Source organism: Cervus elaphus, chromosome 1, assembly GCF_910594005.1.
Source record: "Cervus elaphus chromosome 1, mCerEla1.1, whole genome shotgun sequence".
NCBI classification, from domain to species: domain Eukaryota; kingdom Metazoa; phylum Chordata; class Mammalia; order Artiodactyla; family Cervidae; genus Cervus; species Cervus elaphus.
In genome coordinates, this window is record NC_057815.1 from 13,511,704 (window position 1) to 13,536,338 (window position 24,635).

At 42.9% G+C, this 24,635-nt stretch overlaps 1 protein-coding gene across 3 annotated transcripts in view; it reads left to right on the top strand.

Annotated features, from left to right (window-relative positions):
* LOC122683791 (poly(A)-specific ribonuclease PARN-like) overlaps window positions 1-24,635 on the top strand; it is a 1,255,676-nt gene that overhangs the window by 1,161,940 nt on the left and 69,101 nt on the right. For all 3 annotated transcript variants that reach the window (XM_043887750.1, XM_043887825.1, XM_043887669.1), the window contains exons 10-14: window positions 6,146-6,223; window positions 8,961-9,046; window positions 9,528-9,595; window positions 9,681-9,762; window positions 18,323-18,383. In XM_043887750.1, coding sequence (XP_043743685.1) covers window positions 6,146-6,223; window positions 8,961-9,046; window positions 9,528-9,595; window positions 9,681-9,762; window positions 18,323-18,383 — 375 coding nt within the window. The remainder of the gene's footprint in view (window positions 1-6,145; window positions 6,224-8,960; window positions 9,047-9,527; window positions 9,596-9,680; window positions 9,763-18,322; window positions 18,384-24,635) is intronic.

The following is a 24,635-nucleotide window of genomic DNA, read 5'->3' on the forward strand; positions in this document are numbered from 1 at the left end:
AGCCTGAAAAAACTATAATTTGAAAGGATGTATGCTAGCCACATTATTTACAGTAGCTGGGACATGGAAGCAACCTAAATATTTATTGGCTGAGGAAGGGACCAAGAAGAAGTGGTATGCATATACAGTGGAGTGTTAGTCAGCCGTAGAAAGGATGGAATAATGCCATTAGCAGTGACGTGGATGGATCTGCAGATTGTGATACAGAGTGAAGTACGTCAGACAGAGAGAAATACCATATAACGTTGCTTATACATGGAGCCTAGAGAATTGGTACAAGTGAACTTACCTGCAAAGCAGAAATAGTCACGGACGTAGGGAACAAACTTCTGGTTCCCGTGGGGAGGAGGGGGTGGGCTGAATCGGAAGGTTGGGATTGACGCACAGACACTGCTGATGCGCTGTGTGAAGTAGGCAAGTGATGAGGACCCGCCACGCAGCCAGGGAACCCTGCCCGGTGCTCCGGGATGACCCGGATGGGAAGGAGGTCTACAGCAGAGGGGACGTGTGTGTGTGTGTGTGTGTGTTACTGACTCACTCTGCTGGGCAAGAGAAAGTAACACAGCGTTGTAAGGCACCTGGAGTTCAGGAAATTTTTTTTTTTTTTAAATCCGGAATACTGAGAGGAATGACATAGATGGCTGCACATTTGCCACTTAATCCGGGTCTTTGTGTCTACTTCAGAAGCACCAAAGTATACTTTGTGTATACTTCAAATGAGCAGATCCTGGCTGACATCTCTGTTTTGAAAATTGAGAAGGGTAAACAAGAAACGGTGACAGTTGTTCATTTTATTAAGCTCACAATTGAGTGGGTAATTATCCCAGGCAGGGGGACTGTCATGGAAGCCAAGAAGTTGAATTTCCAGTAAGAAAGCGCTTTTTCAGGTCTGTGGAGTGCGCAGAGAAGTGCCAGGTCAGAGAGGACTTTAGTGTCCACTGCGTGGCCACAGGCCCCGGGTGCCTCAGCAGGGGCAGCGTCGGAGGAGTAGTCACCCTCGGTGCTCTGGGCTGGGGAGGAGTGCAGGGCGCAACCGGAGCTCCTTGTGTAGCCTGCGCCCGTGGGTGCATGCAGTCCTGGGGAGGAGAGGCCCGGTTGAAGGACTTTTGTATAAGGAACGGAGGAGGCCTCAGGCCGTTTGCACGTCTAGGGGAGGAAACCAGTGAGGAGGGAGAGGGAAGGTGAAACGCAGAGCCCGACGGGGGTTGCACCTGGGCATCTGGGGCGCGGGTGACGGGGCTTAGAGATGCTGGGGCTCAGGTCGCGGCCGCAAACGGTGGCCAACCGATCAGCCGTCAGAGAGGTGCTCTCCCCCACCACTGCCTGCCCTCCGCTGTCAGGCAGCGCCGCGCACATGCGGATGAGGTCTAGGACAGGGGGGTGAAGGCTGGGGGCCAGTCACGAGTGGTGACCCGCCTGGAAAGGTGACTGGGCCAGCAGCGGCGCTCCCCTGACCCTGGAGATGGAGCTGTCATGGGAGTGGGAGTTAGGCGAGCCAGCGGGGAAGGCGGAATAGGCTGGAGGGCGACGCAGAAGCGGGCACCCTGGTGAAAACCCGCGTGCTTCCTTCCACTCTCCTCCCGGCGGCTGACTCTGCTGTTGCCCTGGGCGGCTCCGGGTGCCCCGGTGCTTCCTCACCCAAGGGGACGCGTGTGCAGGGGGCCGGGAGCCTCCCGAGGAAGCTGCGTGCTCCGCTGGTCTTAGAGGGCGCTGGTGTCGGATGGCCATGCCCGGGAAGCCCACCTAAGGTTGGCAGGGAGAGTTAAAAGTAAAAGACCAAAGGCCTTGGGGCTTAGGGGCCTTGTGTTTTGAAGGAGTCTTTAGTCATTGTAAACAAAAACAGAATAGAAAAATCTCTCAGGATATTATCATGGGATACTATTTTACATTGTGAGCATTTATATTTTTGTTGGTCTTTATTTCTAATCGTGACTGTGATTCCGGGATTATTTCATTATATAAACATCGATAAAGAAAAAGTTAATCATGGTATTAATATTGTTACAGAATAATTTTTTGTATTGACCTAAGGAAGAAATAAAGAAGTTTTGTTCTTTTAAAATTCTTTTCAAAACAAAGCAAAATAAGGCTAAGCTACTTTAAGCGGTTGCAGTGTCCTGGGAAAACAAAAGCTTTGGTGCATATGCTTTTGATAGTAGACACTGTGACCGTATTATGTGCGCTTTCCTAATAATGTCTGATGTTATCAAATTGATTAACTCAACATGGGGACTCATCAGATTTAACTGTGGTTGGCAGCTGTACACTAGAAGAATAGTAATACAGAAGGGGAATGAAATTAGCTTTTTAATCAGCTGCGTTAAATACAGAACTAAAAAATGTATCCAATGTGTTCATTGTTTCACAGCAACGTGTGCGACTGTAGAATTCACAACAGTAGCCTTTCCATTATCCTTCCCAATAAAATCCTGACTGGTATTTTCAAAGATTGGCTACTGCCAAAAGCTGGACGTGCTAATTAGATTTTCATCTGATAATTGATAGTGTGGGTTTCAAGCATTTATGATTTCCTGTGGGCTTCAAAAGTCAGCATTTGTATCCATAGATTATATTTACTGTGTAAACCTCAGACTAGTCAACTCATCTAAGAACTAGAACCTGAACCACTGATGACTCCTCCTCGGAGCAACATAAATATTTCTCTGAGAAATTAGTCATTGCGAAAATAATTATTTTCCTTTTTGCTTTTAAAGATACAAGCATGAAAAGTTAATAAATGATACCTAAGGAGGAGCCCTCAGTTAAGGGGTCAGGGTTGATTCTGACTCTGCCCGTAACTGTAACTTGAGCCGCGGAGTGCTGTAGACAGTGACTGCCTGCTTTGCGCAGGTCGCTCAGGGCGCTACCGTTCTGACAAGAACAGCAAAGACACCAGCTTCCTTGGAAACACCGTTTGGATGTCCTGAGAATCTCTCTTGAGGGCAACAGTCATTAGTTAAGCTTTAAGGACTAATTTTCAACTGTTGAGAAATAAGCGTGACAAAACTAGCCTGAATCTCTAGATTGTGTAGCATGAAGTGTGTGCAGAGAATTTCCTCTTCCGCTAGGTGTGACACCCAGCTTTTAGTCTGTGTTCTAAAGCTGTTGAGCTAGTAAAAATGTGAGTATTCAGATATTCCCCAGTCAAATGTTATCATCTGGAATTAAGATAACAAAATAGCTGATAAGTGACTGAAAAGATATGCAGATTATGTGGGACAATTTTCACCTCTGGGTTAGAGATCAGTTTTCCAAAAAAAAAAAAATACATTAAAGTGTTCTTAGATGCGTTGTATGTTAACACATAATCATGTTAAATGCATGTATGAGGAGTAGTGTATATTAAATTTCTCATGTCGCTTCAGATTTGTAACTTAATTAGTACAGTGTCATGACTAGTTTTAATTCAGAGAGTTAAATATATTTAATTTAGGGGGAAAAAGCAATATTTGTCATTTAAAGAAGATACAGTATCCCCAATAGGTCCCCATTGTGAGAGAATGTAAATTTTACAGGTTTGATAAGTCCCTGAATATGTTCGGTTAGATAGATAACTTACTCAAATGTAATCTTAACTATAATCTTGCAGGTGAGAGAGTATAAATATTTCAGGTTCAAGAGGGATTATTTTGAGGAGTTTTAATTGCCAGTGAGCAGGAGTTTATTGTGATCCATACAGTCAAAGGCTTTGGAACAGTCAATAAAGCAGAAATAGATGTTTTTCTGGAACTCTCTTGATTTTTTGATGATCCAGCAGATGTTGGCAATTTGGTTCCTCTGCCTTTTCTAAAACCAGCTTGAACATCTGGAAGTTCACGGTTCGTGTATTGCCGAAGCCTGGCTTGGAGAATCTTGAGCATTATTTTACTAGCGTGTGAGATGAGTGCAGTTGTGCAGTAGTTTGAGCATTCTTTGGGATTGCCTTTCTTTGGGATTGGAGTGGAAAATTCTGAAAGAGATGGGAATATCAGACCACCTGACCTGCCTCTTGAGAAATCTATATGCAGGTCAGGAAGCAACAGTTAGAACTGGACATAGAACAACAGACTGGCTCCAAATAGGAAAAGGAGTACGTCAAGGCTGTATATTGTCACCTTGCTTATTTAACTTATATGCAGAATACATCATGAGAAACACAGCTGGAAGAAGCACAAGCTGGAATTTAGATTGCCAGGAAAAATATCAATAACCTCAGATATGCAGATGACACCACCCTTATGGCAGAAAGTGAAGAGGAACTAAAGAGCCCCTTGATGAAAGTGAAAGAGGAGGTGAAAAAGTTGGCTTAAAGCTCAACATTCAGAAAACTAAGATCATGGCATCTGGTCCCATCACTTTCATGGGAAATAGATGGGGAAGCAGTGGAAACAGCGGCAGACTTATTTTTTTGGGCTCCAGAATCACTGCAGATGGTGATTGCAGCCATGAAATTAAAAGACGCTGACTCCTTGGAAGGAAAGTTATGACCAACCTAGATAGCATATTAAAAAGCAGAGACAGTACTTTGCCAACAAAGGTCCGTCTAGTCACGGCTGTGGTTTTTCCAGTGGTCATGGGTGGATTTGAGAGTTGGACGGTGAAGAAAGCTGAGCACCTAAGAATTGATGCTTTTGAACTCTGGTGTTGGAAAAGACTCTTGAGAGTTCCTTGGACTGCAAGGAGATCCAACCAGTCCATCCTAAAGGACATACATTAAAATATGTACGTCCTGGGTGTTCATTGTAAGGACTGATGCTGAAGCTGAAACTCCAGTACTTTGCCACCTGATGCGAAGAGTTGACTCATTGGAAAAGACCCTGATGCTGGGAGGGATTGGGGGCAGGAGGAGAAGGGGACGACAAAGGATGAGATGGCTGGATGGCATCACCGACTCAATGGGCATGTGTTTGTGATGGACAGGGAGGCCCGGCCTGCTGCAATTCATGGGATCGCAACGAGTCGGACACGACTGAGTGACTAAACTGACTGACTGAGGTTGGTCATAACTTTCCTTCCAAGGAGTAAGCGTCTTTTAATTTCATGGCTGCAATCACCATCTGCAGTGATTTTGGAGCCCCCCAAAATAAAGTCTGACACTGTTTCCACTGTTTCCCCATCTATTTCCCATGAAGTGATGGGACCACATGCCATGATCTTAGTTTTCTGAATACTGAGCTTTAAGCCAACTTTTTCCCTCTCCTCTTTCACTGTCATCAAGAGGCTTTTTAGTTCCTCTTCACTTTCTGCCATAAGGGTGGTGTCATCTGCATATCTGAGGTTATTGATATTTCTCCCGGCAATCTTGATTCCAGCTTGTGCTTCTTCCAGCCCAGCGTTTCTCATGATGTACTCTACATATAAGTTAAATAAGCAGGGTGACAATATACAGCCTTGACGTACTCCTTTTCCTATTTGGAACCAGTCTGTTGTTCCATGTCCAGTTCTAACTGTTGCTTCCTGACCTGCATACAGGTTTCTCAAGAGGCAGGTCAGGTGGTCTGGTATTCCCATCTCTTTCAGAATTTTCCACAGTTTATTGTGATCCACACAGTCAAAGGCTTTGGCATAGTCAATAAAGCAGAAATAGATGTTTTTCTGGAACTCTCTTAGCCCTGCTGCGTCCAGGGAATGAAACCCACCCTTGGCCCCGCCCCACCATGACGCAGGCGCACGTGACGCGCGCCGGCGCGCGCTGTTTCCGGAAGTCGCCCCCGCGGTCTCTGCCGTGGCTGCCAGCGCTGTCGCCGCGGAACTTCGGGAGTGGAACGGTCGAGGCGGGCCCGGGCGGGGCCGGAGGCCTGGCCACTACGCAGAATGGAGATAATCAGGAGCAGTGCGTGTCCGCTGTACACCTCCCTGCGTCCTCGGGGCACTTCCTCACCCGGCCTGCTAGGCCCTCACCGCGGCAGGTCTACTTGACCCGGCCTGGGGCAGAGGCAGTCCCCTCAGGGGTTTGCTCCCCTTTTGCGCTTCTTGGGGCCTTGTTCGCCTTTGGCCCGTGCACCCCTCGGGGCTTATATCCCTCCGGTCTGTGCACCCCTTAGGGACTTGTCCTCTCATCCCAGGATCCTTGGCAGCTCCCCTTCCCTCCTTCCCTATCCCCCTAGTAACCCGTGGGCAGAAAGCCAGGCCACCAGTTCTGAGCCTCTTCTCGGTTTCTCCGCAGATTTTCAGAGTAATCTCCACAAAGTGTACCAGGCTATAGAGGAGGCCGACTTCTTCGCCATCGATGGGGAGTTTTCAGGTATCCCTCGCTTGCAAGCTCGAGGCTGGCACCCTGCAGTGCATAGCCAAGCCTCCTCCTGCCCGCCACCCCCACCCCCCACCCCCGCGCCCTCCTGACCCCTGGCCTGGGCTTATACCTGCTGGTCGCTCCTCCCTGTTTGAGTTTTCTGGGTCAGGTTGCATGAGTCTCCACGTTTCCTCTTAAACGTTTCAAAAGCACGAAAGAGGTGCGGTGGGTTTCCTGATTGGGTTTGTGGTTGTTCGAACTCTGAGGGTTGCAGATAAGAGACTACGCTTTTGATGCTGCTTAAAAACAGCTGGACAGGTGTGGGACAGCGCTGGAGAGTTAGGGTCAGGCCTTTTTTGATGTGTGGTGAAATACACATAGCATAAAATGTATCCTTTTAACCATTTTTAAGTGGTTTTAAAGTTAAGTGAGACTGTAACACTGGAGTGCCACCATCCCCACCGTCCATCTCCACAGAACTTTTTCATCTTCCAGGACTGAAACTCTACACATTGAACAGTAATTCCCAGCTCCTCCCTCCCCTCTGCCTCTAGCAATCATTGTTTCTGTCTCTATGAATTTGACTAGTTTAGACATTTGCTCTAAGAGGGCTCATACAAGATTTGTGCTTTGTGGCTGACTTTAGGGTTGGACTTCTGCAAATAAATGAGGGTATTCCTTTAGGCATTAGTGAACGTGTTCACTGCCTGCCTTGGCGTGGGTGTACACATGTATCTAGTACTTAGATTAGTGTAACTAACAGTTATAATTGCAAGGTTCTTTTTTTTCTTTTGGATCAGAGATATCCAATTTTTGGTAAAGATAGCCGTTTTTGCTACAAGTTGTGCTTGTTTCAAAGACTTCAGCTCTTTCTAAAGGAATCCATGCTGGGCATAACTTTGTTTTTACTGGGCATAATCCATTACTGGATTATAATTGCTTAATTATATACATATAGTTATATAAATAATGGTATAGAATTATAATTACTGAATTATGATCAACCAATTATGTCAGTTTCAAGTGTATAACACTGATTTGGTATTTTTATACATTATGGATTGATTACCTCGCTAAGTCTAGTTACCATTTGTTACCATACAAAGTTCTTGTCAGCTATATTATTGGCTATATTCTCTGTGCTGTGACTGACTTATTTTATAAGTGAAAGTTTGTACCTCTTAAACTCCTTTACCTATTTGCCCCCCCCCCAAACTCCCCTCCTTCACTCTGGCAACCATCAGTTTACTCTCTGTATCAATAAGTCTCTTTCTGTTTCTTTTCTTTTCTTTTTTTTTTAAGATTTTATCAGTAAATGAAATCATCAGTATTTGCCTTTCTTTGTCTGACTTATTTCACTCACTTAGCATAGTACCTTCTAGGTCCATCCATATTACAAGGTTGTTTTTTTTTTTTTTTCTTTTTTATGGTTGAATAATATTTCTTTACACAAATTCTTTGCAATCCCATGGACTGGAGCCCGTCAGGCTCCTCTATCCGTGGAATCCTCTAAGCAAGAATACTGGAGTGGGTAGCGATTCCCTTCTCCAGGGGATCTTCTCAACCCCTGGTCTGCCACATTGCAGGCAGATTCTTTACCATCTGAGCCATCAGGGAAGCCCCATGTATGCATATATATGCATGTATACACACACACGCACACATACTCACACACATTTATAGCATCTTTACATATGTATAGAATCTTTATCTTTTCATTTATCCTTGGACACTTAAGTTACTTCTATCTTTGCTATTTTAAGTAATGCTGTAGTGACCTAGGGATGTATATATCTTTTTCAGTTAGAATTATTGAAGAAAAAATAATTTTTGTTTTCTTCTGATGAATATCCAGAAGTGGAATTGCTGGATCATATGTTAGTTCTATTTTTAATATTTCGAGGAAGCTTTATACTGTTTTCTATAGTGCCTGCACCAATTGACATTCCCGCCAACAGTACATGATAGTTTTCTTTTCTCCACATCCTTGCCAACATTTGTTATTTCTTGTGTTTTTGAGAATGGCCATTCTGACAGATGTGAGGTGGTATCTCAAGATTGCTGTGGTTGTTCGGGGTCTTTTGTGGTTCTATACAAATTTTAGGATTATTTGTTTAGCTCTGTGAAAAATGCCGTAGGTATTTTGATAGAGATTGCATTGAATCTATAGATTGTTTTGGGTAATATGGGCATTTTAACAGTATTAATTCCTCCAGTTCATGAGCATTTCTGTTTTTCATGTTTTCTTCAATTGCTTTCACCAGTGTCTTATAATTCTCAGAGGACAGGTCTTTCACCTTGGTTAAATATAGTCCTAGGTGTTTTATTCTTTTTGATGCAATTGTCAGTGGGATCGTTTTTATAATTTCTCTTTTTGATGGTTTGTTATTAGTGTATAGAAATTTACAGTGGATTTCTGAATATTAATTTTGTATCCTGCAACTCTGCTGAATTCATTTATTAGTTCTAATAATTTTTTGGTGAGATATCTATAGGGTTTTCTTTATTTGAAATCTGTTTTAGATACTGAAACTGTCCATTCTCAAATTGAAACATTTGTATCTCTGAATTCTCTATTACAGGGTTTGGCTTGTTAGCCTGCGAAATTCATGCTAATTTTGAAAAAGTGAAATAAAGAGCACTTCCAGTTAGTTTTAATTCATAAAAATAAGAAATTATAGAGCCATTGAATAGTTGACTGACATTTTCTGTTAGCATTTACGAATAGGTTAAAATTTTTTTTCTTAAAATCTAGGAATCAGCGATGGACCTTCAGTCACCGCATTAACAAATGGTTTTGACACTGCAGAAGAAAGGTATCAGAAGCTTAAAAAGGTAAGTGGGTGTGCTAGAAAATCTCATTTTTTTTTCCCATGTTGGTCTTGCATATGTTAAATTATAGAGGAATAAAATTGTCAAGCTTGCTTATTAACTTCTCAACCCCAGCTATGAATTGATATTTAGTGGTATTTAAAACAACAGCAAAAATAATTGTTTGCTGGAAAACATTTTGGGGAAGGTTTAGTATTTTCATTGTTAATTTCATTTACAGGAAATATGATGTGGTTATTTTAATCATTTGGAAATAGGTTTACTATGATGCTCTGGATGATGCATAAGTGCTTAGTTGGGAAAAATAGTAAGAAATATTCATAAATTAATAATGCTCCTGATAGATAATCTATAATCGGTTTGGATCAGAAGTATTCTGCCAAAGTCAAGTAGAATAATCAGAAAACCTACCTGATTGCAAATACTGTTGCTCATGTCGACTATACAGCATTGTTTTGACAGATATTTTATTTCCCTTTTCCAGCATTCCATGGACTTTTTGCTGTTTCAGTTTGGCCTTTGCACTTTTAAGTATGACTACACAGATTCAAAGTAGGTTGTTTTAACAAGTGGTGGGAATTCTTTTGTCATGGCATAATATAACACCCTAAGTCTCCTTTTATCTTATTTTCCCCAGGTATATAACGAAGTCTTTTAACTTCTATGTTTTCCCGAAACCCTTCAATAGATCCTCACCAGATGTCAAATTTGTTTGTCAGGTTAGTAGTATAACTGAGTTGTTGTTCCTTTTTTTTCTGTTACGAATCCCTGATGAAGCTGTGTGGAAACGTGGAATCAGAATTCTCTTTAAAATTTGGTTCTATGACCAACTTTGCACTTCGGGCAAATCACTTTACCTCACTGACCTTCAGTTTTTGGATTATAAATAAATTATACTCTCATCTTTCCTTTGACCTGAGAGTGAGTTAAGGAATAAGATGTAAGAGACAGGCAGAGGGACATGGGAACATCAACTTTATTATAAGTAGAGCTGAATTTGAGACCATGACTTCGTACTGTGGCTCTTTGGGGGATGTTTTTTATTGTCTTACCCCTGAACTGAACCTACAGATTAGGACCTGCAGGTTTTTTTCCCAACCCCATTTTCACTGCACGCCTCTTCAAGGGTAGACCTTTATTTTCTGGAGGAGCAGAGTATGTGTGTATGCTCTTTGAAAAGAGCAAACCTAAAAGAGAAAGTGAAAGTATAGTCACTCAATTGTGTCTGACTCTTTGCAACCCCATGAACATAGCTCCCAGGGTCCTTAGTCCATGGGATTCTTCAGACAAGAATACTGGAGTGGGTTGCTGTGCCCTCCTCCAGGGGATCTTCCCAACCCAGGGATCGATCCCAGGTCTCCTGCATCGCAGGCAGATTCTTTACTGTCTGAGCCACTAGGGAACCCAGAAGGGGCTAAGTTACATGTGCTCGGTTTCTTTTCCCAAGCTTACCAGTTAGGAAAGAGGGTAGAAAAAGACCACTGGTGCCTCCTGAGGAGGAAAGGGCTGACTTTATGAGCCAAGGTGAGGATTCAGGGAGGGTCCCCTTTAGAACAGCCAGTTCAGAGTTGTAGCTGATCTGGTGGACATTCGGTGAATGTCAGCTTCCCCTTTCTGCTCTCTTAATAATCTGATTAACGAATAAGGAGATCATTGATCTCTATTGATAAGGACAGTGTGAATTAGTGTCTATCATATGGATATGTGATGAAACCTGAGTTTTGGTCTTCTCTTCCTTATAATCTTATGTCTGAGCTTCTCTCCCTGGAGTAACATTAGTTCCTTTGAGTCTTCCCATCTGTCCCTTTTCCTGCATCTAAGTAGTACTGCAGTTAAGAAAGCCTGGAGGGTAGGCTTCTGAGTGATTGAGTCATGTCAGATTCTCTCTGTAATAAGGCAGGATGTAAACAAATGAAGCAGCATTCATTGTATGTCAGGAGCTGGAGAGAAGGTAATTTTACTCTTGTATCCAGTATTTTTCTTAAATTAGCAGATAAACCATAGTTGATATTTCTTTACTTTGCAATAAGCTCAGTTCAGTTGCTCAGTCATGTCTGACTCTTTGCAACCCCATGGACTGCCACACGTGAGGCCTCCCTGTCTATCACCAACTCCTGGAGTTTACTGAAACTCATGTCCATTGAGTCGGTGATGCCATCCAACCGTCTCATCCTCATTTAACAGCTATTTACCAGTCACATGAGTATAGAATACTTCATTAAATGGTATTTGTAAATTTTCTCTGAGAAAGATAGGTTCAGTTTGGACATTTGTATGGATGTAGTTTTCCAGTGGTAGCAGGAAAAGACAGTTCCTTAAAGTGGATTCCATGGTTTTAGCCAGGAATTAATCAAATGCACACAGTGGCAGTGAGACATCTCAGGGATGACAGTATGTTCTAAAAGACCAACACAAACACAACTGGAGACAGGTCGGAAGAACCCTACCCATCACACAAAATCATCCTGTGACTACACCTGGAACACTTCATGCAGTCCTGATAGCCAGGCACTCCTTAAAAAAAGGAAAAACATCATAGACTTGAAGACAGGCCAGAGATTAATGGGCTCAAATGGTGCAGTTCTCTGTTCTGGAAAAACAAAGGCAGGGAAGAGGTTGAGACTCAGTAAGTAAACTTGGCAATTGTATGGATAAGTTAAATGATAGTATCTTTGGATTTTTTTCTGGTCCTCCATCTAAGGTGGATTTTGTCTTGTTTAAAAATCTATGCCTGCAGCAGAGTCGCGTCTTTAAAGGAACTTAGCTTCTAGAGTCGGCGAGTAGGGTGAAGATTGTGTCTAGTGAAAAATTGATCTTGAAAAGCTTTTATTATCCTTAAAGCAGGGAAAATTGGGGGGCAAGACAACTTCCTGTGCTGTGTGAAAACTAAGTATCTGTACACACAGTGAGCCACGCACACTAGGCAGGATGTGGAGGAATGACGCCCTGAGAGCCATGCACACGCCTGCAGCGCGTGCCCGTCCAGGTGAATTGCAAGGCGTCTTCATTGTCTTCACTTCCTGTTTCTTCTGTTCTTCTTTTTTCTGCCTGAACATCTGTAGTGGAGTTCATGGAAGAAAATACATACATGGCCGTGAAAAGTCAAAACACTGCTGCTGTCTATAGAGTAAAAAATGTTGTTTTTAAATCCCCTCTTCCCCCATGCCACTTCTTTCCCCATTTCACTCCTTTTGTGCCATATATACATATGCTCCTGTGTTTACATATATATACACACACACACAAACACAGTTTTAGTTTTTTGCTTTAATATACACAGAATCATAACATTCATATTTTAAATAACTTGCATTTTCCATTTAACACAATGTCTTCATATTTCATAATACAGGTGTATTATAATTTATCTAATTGGAATTGGAAAGTTTTCCAGTGGCTCCCTATTTTAAACAGTGCTATAGTCAGTGTCCATGTGCATGTGTCTTGGTTGTATATAGGAAATTTTTTTTTTTTTGCCGAATCAACATATGTTTTTAAGCTATTTTTTAAATTTATTTTTAATCGGACGATAGTTGCTTTACAATGCTGTGTTGGTTTCTGCCGTACAATAACATGAATTAGTCATAAGTGTATATATGTCCCCTCACTCTTGCACCTCCCTCCCCTTCCTCCCCCACCCCATCCCACCTCTCCAGGTTGTCACAGACTAAGTTTCAAGTTGAACTCCAGGAATGTTTTATAGGATAGCTTTCCTATGAGGGGAATTGATGAGTCATAGAACTTATAGATTTAAAATTTTGATAGATGCCTCAAATTGTCCTCTCTAATATCTATGCTCATCTTTTGAATCCTGAAAATGGTACATTTAGAACAAACCAAAGATAGTGTTTAGTATATTATAAATAAAGTTTGTTGGTTTGAAGTGTTTTCTCTTTATTATGGTAAAAAAAAAATCCATAACCTAAAATTTACCATTTTAAGAGGCTTTAAATTCAGGGGCATAGAGTACATTTTTTTTTTGCAGTCTAAAGAGTATTATTTGAGTAGAAAATAAATAGTTTGAAAAAGGGGATGCGTGATCTCTGACTCTGATTTTTAAAGAAGAAAGTTAGGATGGAGTCTAGTGATAGGAGGGGTAAAAACGCCTTTCCATAAGCCATCTTTTGTTGTCTCTGTCAGTGATGGGTATTAGGGGAGCAGAGTTAAGAGTACTCAGGCATGGAAGGTAGAGGGGCTTGTGGCCCAAGTCAGAAGGCACTGGGTCTTATTTCAGAACAGGATGAACAAGGAAGATATAGGGGAAATGGTTGCTTATTTCACATCACAGAAAACCTGGACATGATAGAAAATGATGTGTCTGTATCTGTGTGTGTGTGTGCATGCATGCACATACCCATGTATATTTGACTAGGTTGCTCATAGTTTAAAAGAACTGGTGTCAAGTAATAAAGATACATAAAGTACATAAAAGTATATATAATATATAAAACCTTTTAACCTAAGATTAAAAATAAGTAAGTGAAAAATTGGAAGAAAAGAAAAATGAGGGTGTGATTACTGTGTTATGATTAGAACACAGAATTCATGCCAAAGAAAGTCTTACCTGCTTGTCTCTGAGCTTCCTACCAGCCAAGACAAGGGGGAAACACACGGTCAGTTCTGTGGTCCAAAGGATCAAAATGGACCAGGACTTAGGACCAGTTCAGCTTTCCTCAGATTAGAGACCCCAAGACATTTCCCTTTCTGTTATCATGGTATTTGTCGCTCAGTCATGTCTGACTCTTTGTGACCCCATGGACTGTAGCCTGCCAGACTCCATGGAATTCTCCAGGCAAGAATACTGGAGTGGGTAGCCATTCCCTTTTCCAGGGGATCTTCCTGACCCAGGGATTGAACCCAGGTCTCCTTAATTGCAGGCAGATTCTTTATCATCTGAGCCACCAGGGAAGCCCTCTGTGTAGACGACGTTGTCTTCAGCAGCATCTCTAAAGTGGATATGGTAATGAGCTTATTGGAACTGGCAGAGCATCCTCAGTCTAGACTGATGGTGTAACATCAAGTGCGACTGAGGAAGGGCTGCTCTATAAAGGGTCAGATTTAACTGTTCTACCTTCAGTTACTTCAGGAATGTCCAACTCTTTGAGACCCCATCGACTGCAGCATGCCAGGCTTCCCTGTCCATCACCAACTCATGGAGCTTGCTCAAACTCATGTCCATCGAGTCGTGATGCCATCCAGCCATCTCATCCTCTGTTGTCCCCTTCTCTTCCTGTCTTCAATCTTTCCCAGCATCAGGGTCTTTTCCAGTGAGTCAGTTCTTCGTATCAGGTGGCCAAAGCATTGGAGTTTCAGCTTCAGCATTAGTCCTTCCAGTGAATATTCAGGACTGAATTCCTTTCAAATGGACTGGTTGGATCTCCCTTGGACTTGCTGTTCAAGGGACTCTCAAGAGTCTTCTCCAGCACCACAGTTCAAAAGCATCAATTCTTTGGCACTCAGCTTTCTTTGTAGTCCAATTCTTACATCCATACCTGACTACTGGAAAAACCATAGCTTTGAATAGATGGAACTTTGTTGGCAAAGTAACGTCTCTGTCTTTTATTTTATTTATTTATTTATTTTACATCTCTGCCTTTTAATATGCTGTCTAAATTAGCCATAACTTTTCTTCCAAGGAGCAAGTGTCTTTTAATTGGCTGCAGTTATCATCTACAGTGATTTTGGAGTCCAAAATCATGGGACTGGATGCCATGATCTTCGTTTTTTGAATGTTGAGTTTTAAGCCAGCTTTTTCACTTCTCTCTTTCACTTTCATCAGGAGGCTCTTTAGTTTCTTTTTAGTATGTTAAAAAGCAGAGATATTACTTTGCCAACAAAGGTCCGTCTGGTCAAAGCTGTGGTTTTTCCAGTAGTCATGTATGTTTGTGAGAGTTGGTCTATAAAGAAAGCTGAGCACTGAAGAATTGATGCTTTAGAACTGTAGTGTTGGATAAGACTCTTGAGAATCCCTTGGACAGCAAGGAGATCCAGCCAGTCCATCCGAAAGGAAATCAGTCCTGAATATTCATTGGAAGGACTGATGCTGAAGTTGAAACTTGAATACTTTGGCCACCTGAAGTGAAGAACTGACTTATTGGAAAAGACCCTGATTCTGGGAAAGATAGAAGCGGGGAGGAGAAGGGGATGACAGAGGATGAGATGGTTGGATGGTATTGCTGACTCAATGGACACGAGTTTGAGTAAACCCCAGGAGTTGTTGCTGGACAGGGTGGCCTGGTGTCCTGCAGTCCATGGGGCTGCAAAGTCGGATATGACTGAGTGACAGAACTGAATTGAACTGAACACAGTCAAAGGCTTTGGTGTTATCAATAAAGCAGAAGTAGATGTTTTTTCTGGAATTCTCTTGCTTTTTAGATGATCCAACAGATGTTGGCTATTTGATCTCTGGTTCTGCTGCCTTTTCTAAGTCCGGCTTGAACATCTGGAAGTTCATGGTTCACATACTGTTGAAGCCTGGCTTGGAGAATTTTGAGCATTACTTTGCTAGCGTGTGAGATGAGTGCAATTGTGCGGTAGTTTGAATATTCTTTGGTATTGTCCTTCTTTGGGATCGGAATGAAAACTGACCTTTTCCAGTCCTGTGGTCACTGCTGAGTTTTCCAAATTTGCTGGCATAATGAGTGCAGCACTTTCACACATAATCTTTTAGGATTTGAACTAGCTCAACTGGAATTCCATCACCTCCACTAGCTTTGTTCGTAGTGATGCTTCCTGAGGACCACTTGACATCACGAATTCTAGGATGTTTGGCTCTAGGTGTGTGATCACACCATCGTGGTTATCTGGGTCATGAAGATATTTTTTGTATAGTTCTTCTGTGTATTTTTGCCACCTCTTTTTAATATCTTCTGCTTCTGTTAGGTCTGTACCATTTCTGTCTTTTACTGTGCCCATCATTGAATGAAATATTCCCTTGGTATCTCTAATTTTCTTGAAGAGATCTCTAGTCTTTACCATTCTATTGTTTTCCTCTATTTCTTTGCATTGATCACTGAGGAAGGCTTTCTTATCTCTCCTTCCTATTCTTTGGAACTCTGCATTCAAATGGGAATATCTTTCCTTTTCTCCTTTACCTTTAGCTTCTCTTCTTTTCTCAGCTATCTGTAAGACCTCCTCAGACAACCATTTTGCCTTTTTGCATTTCTTTTTCTTGGGGATGGTCTTGATCACTGTCTTCTGTACATGTTACAAACCTCTGTCCATAGTTCTTCAGGCTTTCTGTCTGTCAGATCTAATCCCTTGAATCTATTTGTCACTTCTAGTGTATAATCGTAAGGGATTTGATTTAGGTCATACATGAATGGTCTAGTGGTTTTCCCTACTTTCTTCAATTTAAGTCTGAATTTGGCAATAAGGAGTTCATGATCTGAGCCACAGTTGGTTCCTGGTCTTGTTTTTGGTGACTGTTATAGAGCCTCTCCTGGGCTTGCCGGTGGCTCAGTAAAGTGTCTGCCTGCAGTGTGGGAGACCCGGGTTCGATCCCTGGGTTGGGAAGATCCCCTGGAGAAGGAAATGGCAACCCATTCCAGTACTCTTGCCTGGAAAATTCCATGGACTGAGAAGCCTGGTGGGCTACAGTCCATTGGGTTGCAAAGAGTCAGACACAACTGAGCGACTTCGCTTTCACTTTCTTTCATAGATCCTCTCCATCTTTGGCTGCAAAGAATATAATCAGTGTGATTTTGCTGTTGACCATCTGGTGATGTCTGTGTGTAGAGTCTTCTCTTGTGTTGTTGGAAGAGGGTATTTGCTATGACCAGTGTGTTCTCTTGGCAAAACTCTATTAGCCTTTGCCCTGCTTCATTTTGTACTCCAAGACCAAATTTGCCTGTTACTCGAGGTTTCTCTTGACTTCCTACTTTTGCATTCCAGTCCCCTATGATGAAAAGGACATCTTTTTTGAGTGTTAGTTCTAGAATGTCTTGTAGGTCTTTATAGAACCATTCAACTTCAGCTTCTTCAGCATTACTGGCATAGATTGGATTATTGTGTTATTGAATGGTTTTCTTTGGAAATGAACAGAGATCATTCTGTCGTTTTTGAGATTGCACTCAAGTACTGCATTTCAGACTCTTGTTGACAGTGAGGGCTACTCCATGTCTTCTAAGGGATTCTTGCCCACAGTAGTATATATAATTGTCATCTGAATTAAATTCACCCATTCCAGTCTGTTTTAGTTCACTGATTACTAAAATGTCACTGTTCCCTCTTGCCATCTCCTGTTTGACCACTTGTAATTTACCTTAATTCATGGACCTAACAGTCCAGATTCCTATGCAGTATTGCTCTTTATAGCATCAGACTTTACTTCCATCACCAGACACATCCACAACTGGGCATTGTTTTCTCTTTGGCTCAGTCTCTTCATTCTTTCTGAAGTTATTTCTCCACTTCTCTCCAGTAGCATATTGGACACCTACCGACCTGGGAATTTCATTTTTCAGTGTCATGTATCTTTTTCTGTTTTCATACTGTCCATGGGGTTCTCAAGGCAAGAAATTAGAGTGGTTTGCCATTCCCTTCAGTGGACCACGTTTTGTCAGAACGCTCCACCATGACCCTTGCGTCTTGGGTGGCCCTGCACAGAGTGGCTCATGGTTTCATTGAGTTAGACAAGGCGGTTCTGACTTAAAACGAAAATAAAATTAGAGAAGCTCAGTGAAGTTTCCCACCTTCAGTCAGTTGAGTAAGGACTTTGTGAAAATGTTCCCATTCTTGTGTATAATTACTTACTTGATATTTTTTCTACATTTACGTATATATTTTGACTTTGAGATATGTGTTTAGTAAGTCTCTTTACTGGGAATTTTTCTGTACTATGATGTTGAATGTAAAGAACATCCAGTTAAGATTTTGGGCTTCCAGAATCTAAGTTGAAGTGAATATTGATACCTTATAATTTGCACATTTTTTCCCTTAAATTTGAACCTGGGGTGAGATAATAGAAATACATTTAATTTTTATTCAGCAGTTTCCTGCCTCTTGGGAGAATATATGTTCACCAAGTAAGATTTTCTTAAATGTTGGGTAACAAAGGATATTTGTCTTACAAACTATAAGGGAAAAGCCCAGATAGTTGAAGTGAATGAATGGACAGTTCAGCAGCCGTGGAGTAGAAGCCCCTTGTTCTCTGACCCGTGGCATGCTACCCCCTTGCCTGGTTGCCTTCGTTTACTCCCCAGAGTTCTTTCTCTGCTTATGTTCACACACCTGCCATGAACATCACTGAAATGCATGTTCTATTTACTCTTGTTTCAGAGCTCAAGCATTGACTTTCTAGCAAGCCAAGGATTTGATTTTAATAAGGTTTTTCGCAACGGTAAGATTACACGTGACCTCTCTTCAGAGCTTGTAAATCTGGACTCGGTTGAGAATTATCTCTCTGTGCGTACTGTCTGAGACAGGGTCTCGGATTTCCATTCCAGCCTGTGCAGCCGTTAGAGTTTTTATTGTGCCCCGCTGTTGAAGGCCTGGTCCAGCATGAGTGGCACAGGAGAGGCGCTGCTGCCTCCTTTAGCTCTGATGAGGCCTCTCGAGCCCCCAGAGTCGTTGGGTGGGGCTTGTGCTGTCACTGGTGTGACTCAGTCGCCTGGCAGACTCCCTGTGGGGTATGTGTCCCTGTTGTCTTCCACTGAGACAAGTGGTCCAGTGTCGCATTTTCATAATCGGCCATGTTTCAGTAATACTGCGATGGTCTTTGGAAGAAAAAATTCAGTTCTGATGGCTAACTTGCTGGGTGATGTGCTGACCAGCAACCTGGTGGGGTGGGGGGACCAAGTCCGAGTCCTTGTCCCCAGCGTAGGGCATGATCCCTCAGAGAGGTGATTGTTAAATATTTAATTAATGAACACTGGACGTTCAAGCACATCAGAGTGGTTTTTTTTTTTCCTCCATTCATTTACTTCCCTAAAAGTGCCTGGGAAAGCCTCTGTCGTTCCCAGCAGTATTAAGTGCCTGCTGCTCTAAGGTCAGTAGCTACTTTTCACTTAATTATTCTTGTAAACTGCTTTCTTTCCCATGGTGGATGTGTTACTGAGTGGGGTAGGGAAGGAGATATTTCTCAGCAAAGGTTCCAGAACATAGACTTCAGCTACAATCTCTTTCCCTCAGCATGATCTCCTTGTAGGGTCTTTAGGACCATGTCATGTTGGTTGTTTAATTGCTTCAGTGGTGCTGCATCCTCATATCTACTGGTGCTTTTGATATTTGGAAATGCTAAAAAAATTTTTGAATCCAAACTGCTTAACCTAGTGGGTAAACCTGCTGGGTAACACAATTTGGGTATAACAAAGTAATTTTATTTCCTGTGGCTCATGCTTGACTCTGAAAGCCACTATAAAATACAAATTCCACATATAGTTAGAGTACTATGATGGAATGTGTGCAGTTTTTTTTTTTTTTTTTTTTTTTTTGGCATGTGGGATCTTAGTTCCCTGACCAAGGATCGAACTCGTGCCCCCTGCATTGGAAGCATGGAGTCTTAACCGCTGGACCATCTGGGAAGTCTTATTGCAGAAATGTTTTGAAGGAACTACTTTAACCAGATTCCTATGAATGTGTAATTTCCAGCCTGATGGTTTTATTTTCATAGAAGGAGAGAAACAGCTTCATGAAGGATGCTTCATTTTCTAGTTTTGTAGTCAGACCTTGAAGTATTTTAGTCACAACTGCATCAGGGCTCCCAGGCCATCTGTTATTACTGAGACTCTTATCCCTGTGCTTTAAATCTGACCCGGACCTTTATTCCTCTTCCTTATTAAATCTTTGCACTCTAGGGTTTGCACATGCTAGACCCTTTCCTCCTGGCAGCCTCCTTGGACATACCTCTGACTTCCTTGTCTGAAGTGGAACCAGGTGACTGCCGTCACCATTCTCCCAAGCACAGATGGTTTCAGCTGTCTATGCAGCCGGGCGGTAGGCCTTCCACCTCAGTCCAGCTGAGTTCTTCTCAGGAGCCACGGCTCTTCCCAGGGCTGTGTAACCAGCTCTGCCGTCCCCCTTCTGCTGACGTCCTGGGTGTGATAGAACTGGGATTCTAGTGCAGGCTGTCTAACACCTGAATTTATGCTCTTTAACCTCCAGGTGGAATCTGCATTCCTGCAAATGTTCCCCTCTCTTCACCCCAGCCTCAATTATTTTAGGTTCTGTTTGCAAGGACACCAGAAGCCTAGACTTTGGCTCATCTTTCTCTCTATTCCTACCTCTCTCCTCCTTCTGGGTTACTCCAGCATCCACATGGAGCACCTGCAAAAGCTCTGTCGTGTCTACTCCCAGGGGGTCAGCAGTCCTCGCTTCTGCCTCCCCTTAGCTGTCCACTCCCTTAGTGGCATCATGGGTCTTATCAGGAGGAACTGTGCCCACCTCCATCATTTCTCCTTGACAGCACCTCCTCTCGTCCTTCACATCCACTTGGCTACCTCATTTCAGCAGTTGGTTGATCTCCATTGCTTTCTCACTGTCAGTTACCTCCTACTGTCTGGTCTTAACTTCGCTCCTTGTCCGCCTGGTCCATTATTATCCTTTCTTCTTCCTCTTGCTCCTCTCCACATATTGAACTCGTCTAGCTAAGTCCCAGCCTTAGTTGGTTCTGATCACTCACTTTCTCTCTTCCTGAGCATCTGAGTATTGCAGTAAAATGGAACATACCTGAGCTCATTTGTCACTTTAAATGCATGAGCACAAGCATCAAGTAAGGACTCCATCATGCTCAGAAATCCTACTTTTCTGACTTAGAAATTCCCTTTCTGACTTTCTACGATATCAGTATTTTTACTTTCTCTCTCCAGGCCTCCCTCTCAGCTGCTGGTCATGACTCAATGAAAATAGAAGCCAGCAGGCAAGAGCCAGTTTGTGTTCTTACCACCAGACCCACAGGTCTCCCCGCCGAGCCTGGGCCCAGCCTTTTCACAGGTGTTCCTTAGAAGGCTAGTCCCTCCCTCTGTGTCAGGCACTGGCCCTTCCAGTTTGCCCTTCTGTCTGCTGGATGTTTTCCCTTCTCTGCTGATCATTCCATCAACCTTTGTAAACATTCTTTTAGTGTTGCTGCTGCTGCTGCTAAGTCACTTCAGTCGTGTCTGACTCTGTGTGACCCCATAGATGGCAGCCCAACAGGCTGCCCCATCCCTGGGATTCTCCAGGCAAGAACACTGGAGTGGGTTGCCGTTTCCTTCTCCAATGCATGGAAGTGAAAAGTGAAAGTGAAGTTGCTCAGTCATGTCCGACTCTTTGCGACCCCATGGACTGCAGCCTACCAGGCTCCTCCATCCATGGGATTTTCCAGGCAAGAGTACTGGAGTGGGGTGCCATTGCGTTCTTCGTCTTTTAGTGCAGAGCTCCTTAATCTAGTCCAGAGGCTGCTTTCCTGCTATAGAGTGAGTTCTGGAGTCTGAATCTGGGGAAGGTGGTGATGAGTTGACATCTATATTTTGTCTAACCTTGAACTGAATTTGTTCATTTCTTCTGTTAGGAATGTAGGCAACAACCCAGCCACCTTAGCAGTAGCAGGAAGTTTGTCCTCAGTGAAATCCTAGGTATCTTCAAGTGGCATTTTTGTTGTGGCAGATATCTTGAATATTGTTTACCTTCGCCAGTACTTTGAAATTACCATCATTAATTCACCTGCCAGTAGGTCTTTTAAAAAAAATATTTATGTATTTAATTTACTTATTTGGCTGCACCAGGTCTTAGTTGCAGCGCTTGGAATCTTCGATCTTTGTTGCAGCATGTGAACTCTCAGTTATGGCATGCCAGATCTAGTTCCCTGACTAAGGATTGAACCCGGGCCCCCTACATTGGAAGCGCAGAGTCTTAGGACCAGTGGGGAAGTGCCTGCCGTTAGGTCTTCTTATTTAATGTGTTGACCAGGAAGCTGGTATCTTACATTACTATATCATAGATATAAAAAAAGTTCTTGGTAACTATTTCAGTATAATTACTTTCCTTTATAATCTTGTGTATTTTATTTTATGCATTTGAAAACGTCATTTTGAGGTAGGGCCTGTAGATTTCACCCGACCACCAAAGGAGTAGGTGGCACGTGAAGATGAATCACGCCCGTGGGGATCTGTCTGTCTCAGAATAACACTGACCAAGCACACCCGCCCCTCACTTGATTCCACATCCCCAGCGCCACTTCTGGCCTGCGATGCTCCCACTCAGAGGAAAGCATCTTGAATGAGGGGCTTGCGCTTGCCATTCCTGCCTCTTCCCCTCTAGTTTTCTCTTTACCCACCTGAGCCCGTTTGCTGTCCGCAGCCCTCCTTGGACTTGAGGTCGGGTCAGACTGCCAGGATCTCACACCTTGTGGATCCTTCTTTGTCCTCACTCCGCCTTTGGCGGAATTTGACTGGGTCGATTGCTCCCTCCTCCCCTGGACACTCTCCCCTGGCTTTTAGACTCTTCGTTCTGTGCTTTTCCTCCTGCCTCCCTCTGGACTTCTCCCCATTCTGACTGTTTCGTCTCCTCTGGCTTCAATGTTAGTCTCATATATTCCATGGTTTTATTTACTTTTTATTATTAAATTCTTATTTTGAAATAATCTCAGACTTTATAAATGTTGCCAAAATACCTCAGAGAATTCCTGGTACCTGCCCTCCAGTTTCCTGAATGTTGGCATTATACTGTTTGCCTTGTCATCCTTTCTCTCATTACATGCTTGTGTATAATTTTTTCCCCCCAAACCATTTTAGAGTAAGTTCCAAACATGACATTTCTTTATTCTAACTACTTCAGTGTGCATTTTCCTAAAAACAAGTACCTTCTCTTACACAGTACAGTAATCCAAATTAGGAAATGGATGTTGCTCTAGTACTGTTACCTCATTTACAAACCTAATGTATATAAGTTTTGCTACTTAGAGTAAAAGAGAAAAACAACTTCTCCCCATCCAGATTCACTCTGGGCTCACACGCTGCATTTAAGCTGTCATATCTCTTTGCTCTTTTACAATCCAGAACAATTTCTCAGTCTGTCTTTGATTTGAGTACCTTGACAGTATTTTGTAGCGGAGGCTAGTTTGTGGCATGCCCCTCGATTGGGACTTTTTTGATGTTTCCTCAGCCAAGTCCAGTACTCTTGCCTGGAGAATCCCATGGACGGAGGAGTCTGGTAGGCTACAGTCCATGGGGTCGCTAAGAGTTGGACATGACCGAGCGACTTCACTTTGACTTTTCACTTCCATGCATTGGAGAAGGAAATGGCAACCCACTCCAGTGTTCTTGCCTGGAGAATCCCAGGGACGGGAGAGCCTGATGGGCTGCCGTCTATGGGGACGCACAGAGTCGGACACGACTGAAGCGACTTAGCAGCAGCAGCCAAGTCCAGAGGCATCGATTCGTCTCGGGCAGAGACACTGCAGATGCGTGCTGCTCAGTACATCATATCAGGAGAACGTGACACCAGTGAGCCGAGTTACTGATGATTATCGCTCTTCTGTTTACTTTTAGAAAAACACACGTACAGTACGTCATCTGTTAACCATTTCTAAGTATACAGTTGGCTGGTATTAAGTACATGCATATTGTTGTGCAGCTTTTGGTGTTTGGAATGTTGATCAGACTTCTTCAATTAGGTTTAGCATCCACTGATGAGTCTTGCTTGAGACAGTTATTACTGCTGACAAATGATGATTTTCTAACTTCATCATTGGTTCCACAGTTTGTTAACGGTCCCATGACTTGTAATGCCCCCCTTTATCCTGATGACACCTGAATTTGTATCTCAGCACCTTTCTCCTAAGCTTTAGCCTTTTATTTGTAGCTCTTCATTTATATGTACATCCCTAGATGATTTAATATGTCCAGGAGGTAGCTTTTGGCTTTATTGGGACAACTGTGTCCATTTATTTTACTCACTGTGTGTGGCTGTTTTCATGTTACAAAGATGTTGAGATCTCATGTTGCCATAGAGATCTCCATATGGCCCATAAGCCTAAAATGTTTCTTGTTTGTCTCTTTAAGGAAAGGTGTACTGATCTCTGATCTAAGCGGTTATCTCCTGCCTGGACAACCACAGTGAACAGTTCCTTCTGGCTGACCTCCCTACTTCAGTTCTCATAGAAGTCCAGATGGTCATTTAAAAACATGGAGCAGGGCTTCCGTGCTGGTCTAGTGGTTAAGAATCTGTCTTGCAATGCACATGGGTTTGATCCCTGGTCCAGGAAGATTCCATATGCAGTAGGGCAGCTAGCCCGTACATCACAGCTACTGAACCTGAGTGAGCTCTAGAGCCTGTGCCCGCCATAGCTAGAGAGTAGCCCCTGCTGTCTGCAACTGGAGAAAGCCCGTGCGCAGCAGCAAAGACCCAGTGCAGCCAAAAATAAATAAGTAAATAATTTTTAAAAAGTACATGAAAATAACGGAGCAGATAATGTGATTATTGTGCTTAAAGCCTTGCAACAGCATCCCGTTGTCCTTAGAATAAGTAAATTCTTACCGTGGCCTCTAAGGGCCCGTGTAATCCTGCCCCATCCTCTGCAGCCTGACATTATTCCGTTCTCCTGCTTACAGCTTCCTTCTCTGGAACTGTTTCTGGAACAGTCCAAGCCATTTCTGTCCTCTGGGCATTTATGTCT